Source organism: Oncorhynchus mykiss, chromosome 3 (assembly GCF_013265735.2).
Source record: "Oncorhynchus mykiss isolate Arlee chromosome 3, USDA_OmykA_1.1, whole genome shotgun sequence".
NCBI lineage: Eukaryota > Metazoa > Chordata > Actinopteri > Salmoniformes > Salmonidae > Oncorhynchus > Oncorhynchus mykiss.
In genome coordinates, this window is record NC_048567.1 from 37,813,516 (window position 1) to 37,827,530 (window position 14,015).

Below are 14,015 nucleotides of genomic sequence, written 5' to 3' on the forward strand. Positions count from 1 at the left end.
ATACAACATTTACTGGAAAGTGTTTTGTTCACAGAACATCAACACGTTGTTTTCATCAGAAGACAAGTTGCAAATGTTTCTGGCAATCAGTAAATACTATTGCACAAAATTGTAAATGGATTATCAGTAGTCAATCATGTAAAATATAAGGAACATTCTAGGGCTCTATTCAATCCGCATCCAGGACAGGCACATTTCAATTTTTTTTTTTTCCAACATTGTGGACATGCAGAGATGCAGAGAATAGAATTGGGTTACTTCTACTTCTAACGAAATTTGGGTTACTCCTAAGTCATCATCTCCAACATTGTAACCTTCCATTGCAGAGCTTTGCTTTGGTGTGGGTTTTGGCCTTTGTGTTCATATCATTTGCGTTCCTCCACTGTATTTACCTTTCCTTATTTCTATTGGAAATTTTGTTACTGCTTGCCGATGAAAAGGCTATACAAACCTATGAGCAGACTAGTCTTTTAATTGAATACATGGAATTGGATTGTGATGATACTGATTAAAGAATCTGGCACACTTTGCTTATTTTCTATTTTGGTTTTGATTAGGGATTCTATTTGATTTGTTGTATATTAAATTGTTCGGTGAAATATGCTTAAAAGTAGAGAAATTTCCCATAATTCTGCACCTTTTGAAAGGTACATAATTTTTTAGCTAGTCAAACCCGGGTCCAGTGATTGTCAAGCTGATACCTTAACCGTTGCGCCGAGAGTTCCAGACCTGTGTGAAGTTGCTAGGTGTTGAGTTAAGGTTGCTACATTACGACCTTCCTTTGGGAGAGAGTGTCCCCAAACTTCTCTATACCATGTCCCTCATGGGTACACACCTCTCCAATGGCCTCATGGGCACCATTTCACTTGTGACACCAATGTAGAAAATTTAGGTGGACGGTAGCCCCGACTGGATCTTAAACCCGGGTTCAGCGACTGCCAATACAACACCTTAACCATTATGCCAAGAGGTCCGCTAGGTGTTGGGTTAAGGTCACTACAATATTAATAGTCCATGCAGAGAAATATTGTGACGCTATCAACAAATCTACTTCTTCTGCCTTGGTGCAGGTTCTGCCTGTATTTTGGTTTCGTACAAATGAAAAGTAAAATGGTGTGGTATCTACTGTGCAGGTTAAATTGAATCAGGCCCAGTCTTTGGGCAACAAAATTTATTAAATTAACTCACATTGGTTATCATCAACATTTGAAGTTTATTTAAAGTTGAAGTACAATGAAGTGTGCTATGCGTAGCTATATGTAAGTTATTAGCGACAGGTCAACAATAAACATCGCAACAAACTTTCAAAGTAAAATAAAGTGTGAACATGGGACAGACACTCTTTTCCCAACATTTTTTCAAACACATAGCCTGTTCCTGTTACAGTACATGACAGAAATCAGCTCCTGTCTCTGGAATTAACTTTTACATACTGCATAAGAGTTGACTCACCTGATGTGCAAAACTATTCAACCTTCAGCTTGAATACAAATGAAGCACATCTCTCCATAAAGTAAAATGTCTTCTTTTTGCTGCATCATGATTGCATTAAAATACTGTACATCACTGATTTTGTGAGGGAACTTTGCTTGAGTTTTCATACCAATATTCTACAATGGAGAGGGTCGGTTAATTGTTTCCGATAGTCATTCTAGCTGGTCCATTGTCTGTACACAAGTAGGATCTTAATTTGATCACCCTGTTGTTGCAGGAAATGTCCTGCACGGCATGAAATAGTTTAAAACTTAAAAATGTTGGACTTGATTTGCACAAACAAAAAATGGATCAACCCCATACAAAAATGTCAATTCATTATAATCCACATAATAATTCACATTTCCTTTATCAGCAGGATTATTGTCCTGCTGTGGGAAACTGGTCAAATTAAGATCCTATATCTATCTGTATGTGACATCTGAATAAATTGTCTTGAAAGAGGAGATTCGTTACCAAGTGATAATATGTGATTACCAACAGTCCATGTGACATGTTAATAGCCACACATTAGGAACAAAGGTGTCTGGGAAACTATCTTTAAAAAAGTGTTCAAATAAAAAACAGTATTACCTGTTGCAAAGGGTTACTATTGACAGCAAAAGTTGTTATTGGAAAGCAAAATGTTTGAGGTGTACATTTTCGAAATCAGTTGGGCTAAAGTGAATCAACCCTACGTATTTGTTCAGCACAATATAGGATTTAAATATCATAATTCCAGGACAAACATTTACATGCCTGCATGCTTTCTCACCAAAATGGCAGGTATTTTAAAGAATGATGGCTCAGAAATTAAACAAAAACAAACTATAAATTCATATAAATGTCAGTATTGTCTTCCTAATAGATCTACTGCATACCCAAAACCACCTCTTAACTTTATACATATACCATATTGATAGAGTGAGTTATCCTATCATTATCATCAGTTCTGGTATATACAACAATAGTAAAAAGGAAACTTGATTGTATTTTCTTATATTTAGAAAACATTCAAATCAAATCTCAGTCGCCTCCTTTGATCAACATATGAATAAATTAGAATTTTTTTCACAGGTTCTTTCCAAGCTTTATATTTTGGAATTAAACTTGAAATACAAAACAAAACCTCTGAGTCTGACCATGTTCAAAGCTTTCTCGCTGGTTGAAATACAGTATAAAAAATCTTCAGTGCTGAGAATTTATCTGAGATATTACCAACAGTGTACCCCTTGGTAATTATTTACTGTGCTAAAAATGTGTTTATACTTAGAAAACAACCCACCTCAATGCATCAAAACCTGCTTTAGCTACTATATTATGTTGATATCTGTAAGAAAAAGTGTTCTAATTCTACATTCAGACACAACCCTTCTTCGGCGTTTGGCCAAACACACTTCCATTGAACTGCTACAGTAAACGCAGCGAGACTTGTTTCTGCTACTAAATCTGCCTGGATAAGGGCTCTTGAGTATCTTCATGGGATTGTTTTCCCCTTCAGCTCTCCTCATCATCTTCTTATCAGTACATCACTGTGGTTTTCAAGAACAGTCTTCCATCTGAAAAAAAAATACAAAGGAGACAAGGATTAGCAATAGCGTACTGGCCATGCTGACTCAACTTGGATATATGGTGTTTAGCTCTATCCTTATAGTCCACAAAAACACACACTGGTTGCTAGCTTGTGTGAGGTTTCCCCACAATAAGCTAACTCCATAGTTTCTGAAACAAAGACCTAGGAGCAAGAGTACTAGGCCTGGGAAGGATGTCAGATTCTCTTGGACATTTCGAAAGCGTAACCAAAAAATGTTTTGTGGATACGGAGGTGATGTCACCACCTCCCATTTTCAAATCTGTCCCAGCTGATGCTGGGAACTTCTACAGACATTTAAGCTGGAGCATTGGTACATTATGGGAGGCAACCTGTCTGTCTAAAGAGACTACTAACTTAATAATAATGATACATTCATTGTTTGACAAAATCTGGAAAAACATCAGAAAATACGATCTGAAATCTTCCAACACACATGGGACTACTTGTAAGAATATTTTAAGATAATACACAACGCAGAGGACTAGAGGTCAATAGAGAATTAACGATCAATTGAAGTAGTGTTTTTTCAGTTCAACATCTGGTTAGAATTTGTGTAGGGGTTTCAGTCCTGGACTCATACCTACATGTGGCAAGATCTCATTGGTCTGAATTGTTTACACATTGAGCCTGAAACAGGATACTTGTTATTTGGCCATTGGCCCAATTTTACTGCAAGAAACTCTAATTGGTCAACTACAGGCTAGGGTTGTTGGTTATAAAATTACATCCTTTCACTTTGTTCTGTGGAGAATCATTGAGGACAGGAAAGAATTAACATCGACCATCTACTTCCCAGCATAACAACTATTATTTATTATTTTTGAATTGAATATTTTTCTCCCCCTGATTTGCTTTGGGGTCTGTGTTATTGAGGAATAACATCAACTGCTAACATACTCTTATCCAATACTCTTCCAATGTCCCTATTTTCTGGACAATTTATGTTACTCGAGCATATCAACACTCACAATTGTAGATTAACAGACATAAATATTGTTTGTCCTACAACGTCAAGTCTATAATTGTTGCTTAAATGATTTGCATGATCTGTTGGAACAAACTGCAGAATCGAGCAGTAACAGTTGAAGAGACTCCTTATGCCAGTGTTTCTCTGTCTCATGAATTAAAATAGGGAAGTAAAACCAGGCCAATACAACCATCTACATATTTAATCATTGACAAAGGCAAATTGTATGAGGAACCGCGATATTCAACACTGCCTGCCTGCACGATTGCATGTCACATGTGCTTAAGACATCTCAACTGACATGCTTGTTTGAACATAATATTGCACTTATGATGTAAAGCGCTTTACGAATGACACATCCTGTACAGAAGGAGTGTTCATTTAAAAAGGCAGAGTCATTCTTCTCCAATGCTATCTCCAGACACCTGCAACCTAACGAGCTTTGTCCATTTTCAAGGAACACTCATATCTTAGTGGTATGCCCAAACGAGCAGCGCTGCCTCCGATGCAGGGCTGGTAAAAGCATCTGTTAAGCGCAGCTCAGGAGCATGGCGTTTTATTACCCCGGTATTACTGTGCTTTAAGCAGCCCTTTCCCCTCTCTTGCAGTGGACCTAAATAATTCAATTTAATAGGGAAAAGCACACCAAAAGACTAAGCGGCGACAGCTTGAGGAGAGTGATATGTTGCTGCTTGACACAATGTCAGACCCGAGACAGAGAGACATCGGGGTAGAAACGGTACGTTTGTTAGCGGCTTTCAAGAGATTTACAGAGTTCTCGTGACATACCTAAATAATTCAAGCTGGTTACTATCTAGCTGGTTACTATCACAAACACTTCATTCACATTTATTGATATTCTGTAATCTCACTATTAAACCATTTAACATTGGCCTCTTAAGTTAAGGCCCATGGCTCACTGGCAATATTTTAAGCCATATATGAATCATAAAAGCTTCTGTTTCTATCCAAAAAATACAATACAATACAATACAATGACAACCTTCCTCCATTAGCATTTTTGATTAGTACACATTCTCGCCTATGGTAGGACAGCAACCATCACTGCACCATGTACCTAACCACCCAGGCTTCTGTCGTCAATGCATCAGTGTGCTGTATGTTTATAAAAAGCTGGATGGAAAAATAGCAAAGGCTTGTTGGGAATGTGGGAGGGGGAGACAAACACATGGGCTAATTATCCGGCACTGCCGTGGGTCTCTGAGGCATTGCACTCTGGCTGCCTCTATTCAAGCAATATTGCAGAGTTATGTGTAAAAGTAACTACAGTGTGAATGCAAAGGGCTGAAAATAAAAGGGATAGAGGAAGGTGGTGGTGGTTGGAAGGGGTGGATGGGGATGAAATCATTCACCTCCATGAGATGCCATGTATATCACCTTTCTCTGTCAGTCTCTCTCTGCCTGTCTGTATGTCTGCCTGCCTGCCTGCCTGTCTGTCTGATCGGCTTTACCTTCACGACTGTTCATAGGGACGATAGTAAGGGGAGGCGAAAGTGTGGCTGATGATCACCTTTGATAAGTTGTGAAGTAACATATCAGGTATTGTAGTGTTCAAACCATCACAATGCTCAACATTTGAATGTTCAGGAAAGGATTAAGAAATACATTTTTGACACAAGGTTCTCTCTGAAATTGTTGAGACACCATTTTTAATTTGGGCAAATAAATTGGTGGAACTTCTTCTATGTTTGTTCTGTTTTGATTAACTTCCACTGCCTCCAGTTTGCAATATTACTTCAAATCTTGATTTACATTTTTGAGTGAGAAAAATCTGTGACATCTTGACACATTGTTTTTTGAAAGAAAGCCTCATATTTATTTTTTACTTTATCCATTTTTGTATTCAAATCAAGATTAATTAAAAGAGGATAAATATTTTATTAGATGCCAAATAAAACAGATATTTTTTTTGCTTCTCTCAGCATAAAATTCTGTTGAAAAATTAATGAATACATGTAAATTATGCTAAATATGCCCATGCAAATATTTTATGAAGACAATTAAGGGATCCATTAATTACGGTATTTTTTGCTTCACTGACATTCATTCATTTAATTTGAATTTTACTTTAACTGTTTGGATGTTTAATCTCGCAACAAATAACTTTATGTCTCTTTATGGGTCATGTAAACTTGCCGAACACATCGAAGGGCAAGCAGGCGGGAACCAGAGAGGAGATACTGGGGAAGATATTTACGTGCACTCCGTCACCATGGCGTTAGAGCCAGGAGAGAGCTTCAGTCCCAGTAGCATGGCTGCCTGCTAGCTGCTACAAAAGCCAGAGCTCCCTCTTGGAACCGATTAAAAAACACTGCAAAAGCAATTAATGAACACAGATTGTGTTAATATCTCAGAATTAGAGAAGTGTGACAAAAGACAAATATAAATAATTAGTTCTCTAAAATTATGCTCTTGTAATTTTTGGTCTCTCTTTCTCACCCTAGCCTGAGTTGTGAGATGAAAACACAACATACATTTCTCTTGGCTTTTATCCGTGTGATAGGGTTGGGTGTTTTATCCGCGTCTTCTTTGCTTGTGTAATTTATCAACATAATTGTTTTGCCTTTGAGAGTAATTACTGTATACTAGGCTGGGAGCAGAGGAGAACAGAGGAGACATGGGAGGCAGACAAATGGCGATCCAACTTCACAAAAGCACACATTGTTCCGTGTTAACTCAACCTCCTCTTGATTCTATTCTTCAAGGCCATTATCACTGACATTATGAGCCCTAGAAATGACACACTTCATAGCTACACCATAGCATATTATATATTATTATATTATATTATCGTTATCATATAATTATAGATTATTCAACTGTGAGAAAGGCATCTGCTATATGTCCAAATTGTGTCTGAACAGGAGAGAAAATACGTATCTTTAGTGTCTATGACAATATACCATGGTAATGGTTGCTACGTTGCAATGAATAAGCTATGTTTCTGATCACATACAAATAAAATGGTAATGCAATATAAAAAGGAAGTGAGAAAAGTTAAGCCTCCAGTTAATACAGTATAACAATTCAATTATAAAGTGCTGTTTAATGTAAATCAAAAATGTTCCAATTTCAAATTAAGGATACTTGATATACTAATTTAGTATGAAATGGGGGACTATAACTGTTCTCTATCCAGAAGTTAAAAAAATTGTGAAATGTTGACATATGGTTGACCTTTATTGGACAGCAACCCTTTTCACATCTCTCCACTGACTGAATGATATTTAATTATGAAAGAATCCACCCTCCTTATGGTACAAAACTATGATGAATATCTTTCAAATTTCACAGCGTTTTACTGTGTAATCTTTGTATTTTCCAGGGGAAATTGAGACTTCTCTCAGAGATAAAGCGGTGATGATAGGGAGGAGTTGGAAAGGGAGGGGGAGATGCTGTTGGGGATTATTAGAGGAAGACGTTATGATACTAATGAAGAAGAGAGAGGTGTCGTGTTCTTGGGTGAACAGACTTCCTCACGTGGAGGAAGGGAGGGGGTGGTGATCATTTCTGAAGACTCACTACCGTCTGGGGCTGCATCTCAAATGGTACCCAATTCCCTACATAGTGCACTACTTTTGACGGGGGCCCAACGCGCCATGGTCAAAAGTAGTGCACTACATAGGGAATACAGTGCCATTTGTGATGCAGCCCCAGACGTTGGATAGTCTTCAGAAGTTATCACCACCCCCTCCTTCCTCCATGAAACCCCACAAGGCAAACAAACAAGCCATTGAAATGCACATATTGTTACAGGACTTATACATAAAATAAAGTGGATCTTAAGAGGTAAACAAACAAGTCAAATACACTATGCACGTACAGTACCCACATGGGTGCATATACACAGACACGCATACCTACCTGTCACTGAAATTGACTTATGCGTGCTGATAGTTTCAATGTAGTATTATATATCCTCTGATTGCACTTTAAACCTAGTTTACTGTAACATTCATTCAGATCCAGGCAGAGAAGCCTGTTCATAAAATTGATACTGTTAGTTAAGAAATTAATAATTCAAATAGGCTTCTTCTATAGGAACAGGTCCTGTCTTTCGTTAATTAGTAAAAAAATAAAAAAATAAAGATTCTTTCAAAAGTCATTCCGCTAATTGACTATGGCGATATCGTCTATATCAGGTAGTCCCAAACTGGGGTACGAGTACCCCCAGGGGTAAGTGCAATTCCGTCGGGGGTACGTCATATAAAAATGTGATACACATGTAAAAAAAATATATATATACATATATACACACACTACCATTCAAAGGTTTGGGGTCACTTAAAAATGTCCTTGTTTTTAAAAGAAAAACATTGCTTTGTCCATTAAAATAACATAAAATGATCAGAAATACAGTGTAGACATTGTTAATGTTGTAAACGACAGATTTTTATGAAATATCTACATAGTTGTACAGAGGCCCATTATCAGCAACCATCACTCCGGTGTTCCAATGGCACGTTGTGTTAGCTAATCCAAGTTTAAAAGGCTAATTGATCATCAGAAAACCCTTTGCAAATTATGTTAGCACAGCTGAAAACTGTTGTGCTGATTTTTTGAATGGTAGTGTATATAGATTTTTTAGTTAAAAAATTCTTCACATTTTCAAACAGTACATTTATATTTTCCAACGGGGCTATACATTTGGGTGAGTAGCCTCGTTTCACTGCCTAAAATAAAATTCAACCATCTAGTGTTCAGCGAAATAACAACACAATGTCAAATACAGGTAGCCGAGTCAAATAATTAACATCCAATCACATTAACCATTACTCTCTCACGGTAAACCTTCACTCTTGCGTGGACATTTAGAAATGAAACATGACAATTTGAAAAATAAGCCACAGGGGTTTTTAGAGCAAGAATAAAGACGACTTTTGAGTAGTAAGACATGAATAATGTGGCAAAAGGTCGCAAAGTTCAAGGGGGCCGAATACTTTCGCAAGGCACTGTACACAAAAACCTTGCTGCTTGTTAAAATCTAAACAGTCAATCCAAACTGTTCATGGCAAACTGTTCTAAACAGTCAATCCAAACTGTTCATGGCATATGTGAGTGCCATACTTCACTCCCTGTAATAAAATACTGCTATTATGTCTGTTGAAGGCCAATGCAATCTTGACCCAGTGCTGTGCCCCAGTTGGCAAGCTGTTAGTTACACTAATGCTCAAATAGAGAAGGTGTGAGGGGGGGGGGGGGGGGGGTACAGACAGACTAATAGATTGACAGAAAGAAGAAGAATGATAAATAGAGAGATGAAGTGAGATATTGGCGAGAGAGGGTGAAAGTGAGAGAGCGAGTGAAAGAGAGGGAGTGAAACAGGGAGAGAGAGTGAGCAAGAGAGAGATTTATCTTCTCCTCAGGTTCATGTACCTTGTATTGTCCTCTCAGCATCTGTTCTTCCAGCACTGCGGTCACTCTCCATCTCTGGGGTCAGTGAGTCTGGGAGAGCAGAGAGATAGAACATAACTGCTGTTAAACATCCTTCAAATGGAGCAGCCACACTAAAAGTTTGAATTGAAAAACTCAATTGGCTATAAGTGAAAAACAACTGATACAATAAGACGTTAGATGATTCCACAGTCAGATGCCCTGCTGCATCATGATTTAACTTACTCTTACTTCCAGAATGTAAAGAACTCAGTAACACTATGTGAGTTGTTACCACAACATGTAACTGAAATCTATTTTGTTTTTAGCTAAGGCTGATCCCCAAGTAGCAAATGTATATTCTGCAAACAGTGAAATACATACAAAAAGCATATGGATACATTAACAAACTTTTTTTGTTTGTTTTATTCTAGACACTATTTTTACTTTATTGTTGCTGTCTGTTTATTTTATCTCCTCCATTCTTTTTTGTTTCACTGTAAAGTGTGTTGCGATTTTAAATGCACTTTAAATAAAGATTGATACATTTTTAAGTAGAGTGTAACATAAACATTTAATTAAAAACACAACTAACCATTGAGTGAGCGCAGGCCTTCTGAGGGTGAGGGCTGTTTGAGGAACTGCTCAGCCTGCTCCCTCCTCTTGGACTCGTACTCCAGAGCCTCCTGAAGTTTCCTCTTTGCCTTCTTCTCCTTCTTCAAGCGCTTCTGGATTATTGCTGCGGGGAAAAGAAAGAAAAGGACAACTATATCAACTTACTTTTATTTAAACCTTTTCTATCCAAGCAAGTCAATTAGGAATAAATTGATATTTCCAAAGACTTGGCAAGTGGCCATTGTGGTAAAAGACAAGCGAAACTTGACCAAACTACAGGGCAGAAACATGTGGCAAACAACAGAGTTGAAACTGAGTTTGAGGTAACATTCAAGCCAAAATTTTAACATGGAATGTTCACTCAAAATCATTAATTGATGTCAAAGGGAGATTGAGGACACTTAGGCTGGCTCATGCTGGAAATTAGACTTGCCTGAATTCTTAGCAAACTATATTGAATTCAAAGCAGCAAACTGCTAGAGGGACTTAGAAAATAGTTTTATGTAATTGGCTCATTAAATAATAGAGTATTTTATTAAACTTGTGCAGCGCTTTAAATAACACAAGTGTGTTAACTTAAGTGTTATTTGTGTCACTTTTGTTTAGAATGATGATGAATCATTCATTTTGATAATTCAATATGTGTCCATAATTAGCTGATCTCTCGCAGTGGTGGGGGACAATACTAAGTGGTTCATTGGAAGCGGTTGCACAGAAACACACGGCAGTTTTCTTATGTATGTTTGACCGTTTTCATTATTTAGATGTGTGTGTTAAAGTGTTTTAATGAGCTTTGAAGCATGCATACCTCTGTACACACGCACTCTCACACACGCACTCTCTCTCAGTCCGTACCTCTGTTCTTCTGTTCGATAGCGAGCTGTTTCTCCAGGGTCTCCCGGAGCTCTCTTTCCCTGAACAGCTCCATCTTTAGTTCCGTCTTCTCCAGCTGCACCTGCTTCTCTTGGGCCCGTGCGTTGTCAATCGCAACCTTCAGCAGGCCCTGCACACATACACACACACACATCAGTTAGTACAAACACACACACACACACACACACACACACACACACACATTTGCACAAACACACACATACACACACAAAGACATGTATGAGTACAAATACACGCATGCAAACATGGACACACACAACCACACACAATTTGAAATAGTGAAACCCTAAAAAAAGTTATCCTTTTAAAATAAAACTATACTAAATATATTCACGTCACCAAAAAACGGATTAAAACACACTGTTTAGCAATGGTATACATTAGCCTCAACAACACCCTCTAAGGTAGCAAAGCTATTTTCTGTCCTCCTCTGGGTACATTGACAATTCAAAACCTAGGAGGTACATGGTTCTCACCCCCTCAATAAACTTACACAGTAATTATGATGACTTCTGGATGACTTTTTCCAACCTATCAGAGCTCTTGCTGTATGAACTAACATGTTGTCCACCCAATCAAAGGATCAGAGAATTAATCTATTACTGAAAGCATAAGGTACAGCTAGCTAGCACTGCAGTGCATTGGGTGTTGTGAGTAGTTGACTCAATGAGAAAGGCAATAGGTTAAACAGTTTTGAACAAATACATATCTTCAAAAATTAAGGAGAAGCGAGAGAGAGAGAGAGAGCGAGCTAGTTTAATCTTCGTAAAAATGTTTGCCTCTTCTTAGTTTAACTTTCACTTACTTAGCTAATGCAGCAAATTTAGCCTAACGTTACTCAACAACCTGACTCAAAACAGAGAATAATGCTATTCATGTTAGCTAGCTGGCTAAGGCTATCCAACTCTGCAACTCTTCCAAGTCAAGATAAGCCTGCCAGTGTAACTGTTAAACAGCTTGTTGTACACTGTACTGCGTAATTGTACACATGGATTGTGGGTTTACTAACACATTAGTTCTAGTTGTTGACTATAACGTTGATATGGTGACAACGATGTAGGCTGTTAGCGGTTATGGTATTAAGGTTTGGCTAGGAGATGTTTTTGTCCTTGGTCACAGACAGCTATTGTGTTGTGCACTAAAGTCCTCAAGCGAAATAAAAAAAGTGAGAGCAGGAAAGCACGTAGATGCGATAATAAATTATAGAACGAGTCCAGAGATGATGCTGAATGTGGCTGCTATGAAAGTGAACTGTGTGTGGGGCTAACCAGGGGTGTATTCATTCTGCCGATTCTATTGCAAAATGTTTCTTAAACAGAAGCAAACGTAACGGGGAAGGACCTGCCTGGATTTGTCAAATAGAAACTCTCATTTTCGTTGCAAAACAGATCTGTTTAGAATAATGATTACATTATTGAATGTGTCAGTTTGATTACTCCTATGTGTCTCTCGACCTGTACACCTACGTTATAAACTTTAACTTGTAGGCTAGGTTGTAGCTATCTCATGATGGGTATAGGGAAAATGTGAGTATCATCTAGTAGCCTAAACCTATCAATGTTACATTGAGCTGTGTGAATGGGATATGAATGACAGTCATACAATATGCTGTAATAGAAATAAGGCCATGCTCATAAAAAAAACAATTGTTCTCCCTAATCTTAAACAGCACCGACTGCCACTGATTAATATACACTACACACCTCACTATACACATCAATATCCACATCAATACACAATCATAGAAAACAATCACGTTTTTCAGTAAAAAGGTCCTCAATCAGCCTTTTGAATTGCCCTAAAGGCACCAATTCATCCAACTTTAGAGAGCCTTGGAGACCATTCCACAAGCAATGTGCAAAAAAAAAGAAACCAGGGATCTCCAGAGTTAGCCACCCCTAAGACCATGTGTGGTATTTCAAACAAGTTAATAAGTTAACAATGAAGTATGGTAAGGTGGCAGTTTATGCAGGAGGGCTTTATAAACAAAAAGAGTGCAATGCATCAATCTGACTTTGCTGAAAGCTACTTTATTGAGGAAAAATGTACTTACTATGACTGTGATATGTGGTTTTGCCACCGAGCTATCTTAAGATGAATCCACTAACTGTAAGTCACTCCGGATAAGAGCGTCCTCTAAATGACTAAAATGCCAAATGTAAACCTAAATCTACGAGACTTCAGAGAGGGCCAGCCTACTTTCGGATAGAGAATGCAGTGATTGCAGAGGCCCGTAATAAAGCATAGTGTGTTTTGAGTAGAGTAGAGAGTAGAGTATTACTTTATTAATCCCAATTTGAGAAATTGTTTTATCACAGCATACATCATCAATGACTTACAGGAACAGGACATGCAACAATGACCAACATGATAAGCAACAACAAATACATTGTTATACATTGTTAAATAGGAAGACCTCATAAAAAACGTTGATCAATTACACTCGTTAAAAAGCCTCATGGCTGTGGGTAAAAATGACGGTCTAAACCTCTCTGTGGAACTTCTGGGCAGTATGAACCTGCTACTGAAGCTGCTCCTGTGTTGCATTAGAGTGCTGTGGAGTGGGTGGGTGTCATTGTCCATGTGTGTTTTTCCTTGCAGACTTTTATGAGAAAGTCCTGCATTGATTCCAGGCTGCAGCCAATTGTAGCACTGGCTTTCTTGATAATTTAGTCAAGCTTGTTTAAGTCCTCCTTAGTTGAATTCCCTTTCCAGCACACAATAGCATAGGTCACTACACTCACCAGGACACTGCTATAGAACATGCAAAGCCTTTGTAACATACATAAAAATATCTAAGCTTCCTTTAAAAGTAGTCTGGATTTTTATTTTTTGTAAACACTGTGAGAGTTCTTCTTCCAGTTAAGTTTGTTGTCTACTATTATCAGTGGAGCGAGGTTGGACAATGGCATTTACTTGTTTTTGTTAACCTGAGATTATGCTTTACTAATAATAGCCTACTTGTTACTAAAATGTCTAACCTTTACATGTGAGCTAGCTTATGTGTACACTTGATTCTTTGAAGTGAAGTGTTTAAACTTGTTTTAATTGTTCACTTAAAACTACTATTCAGGATTG

At 37.9% G+C, this 14,015-nt stretch overlaps 1 protein-coding gene across 4 annotated transcripts in view; it reads right to left on the minus strand.

Moving 5' to 3' along the window:
• Window positions 1-1,193: 1,193 nt before the first annotated feature.
• Window positions 1,194-14,015, minus strand: part of LOC110519943 (dachshund homolog 1) — a 248,048-nt gene continuing 235,226 nt past the window's right edge. For all 4 annotated transcript variants that reach the window (XM_036974003.1, XM_036974002.1, XM_036974001.1 and 1 more), the window contains 4 exons: window positions 10,899-11,046; window positions 10,024-10,167; window positions 9,432-9,500; window positions 1,194-3,032 (listed from right to left, as the gene is read on the minus strand). In XM_036974003.1, coding sequence (XP_036829898.1) covers window positions 2,995-3,032; window positions 9,432-9,500; window positions 10,024-10,167; window positions 10,899-11,046 — 399 coding nt within the window. In that variant the 3' untranslated portion in view covers window positions 1,194-2,994. The remainder of the gene's footprint in view (window positions 3,033-9,431; window positions 9,501-10,023; window positions 10,168-10,898; window positions 11,047-14,015) is intronic.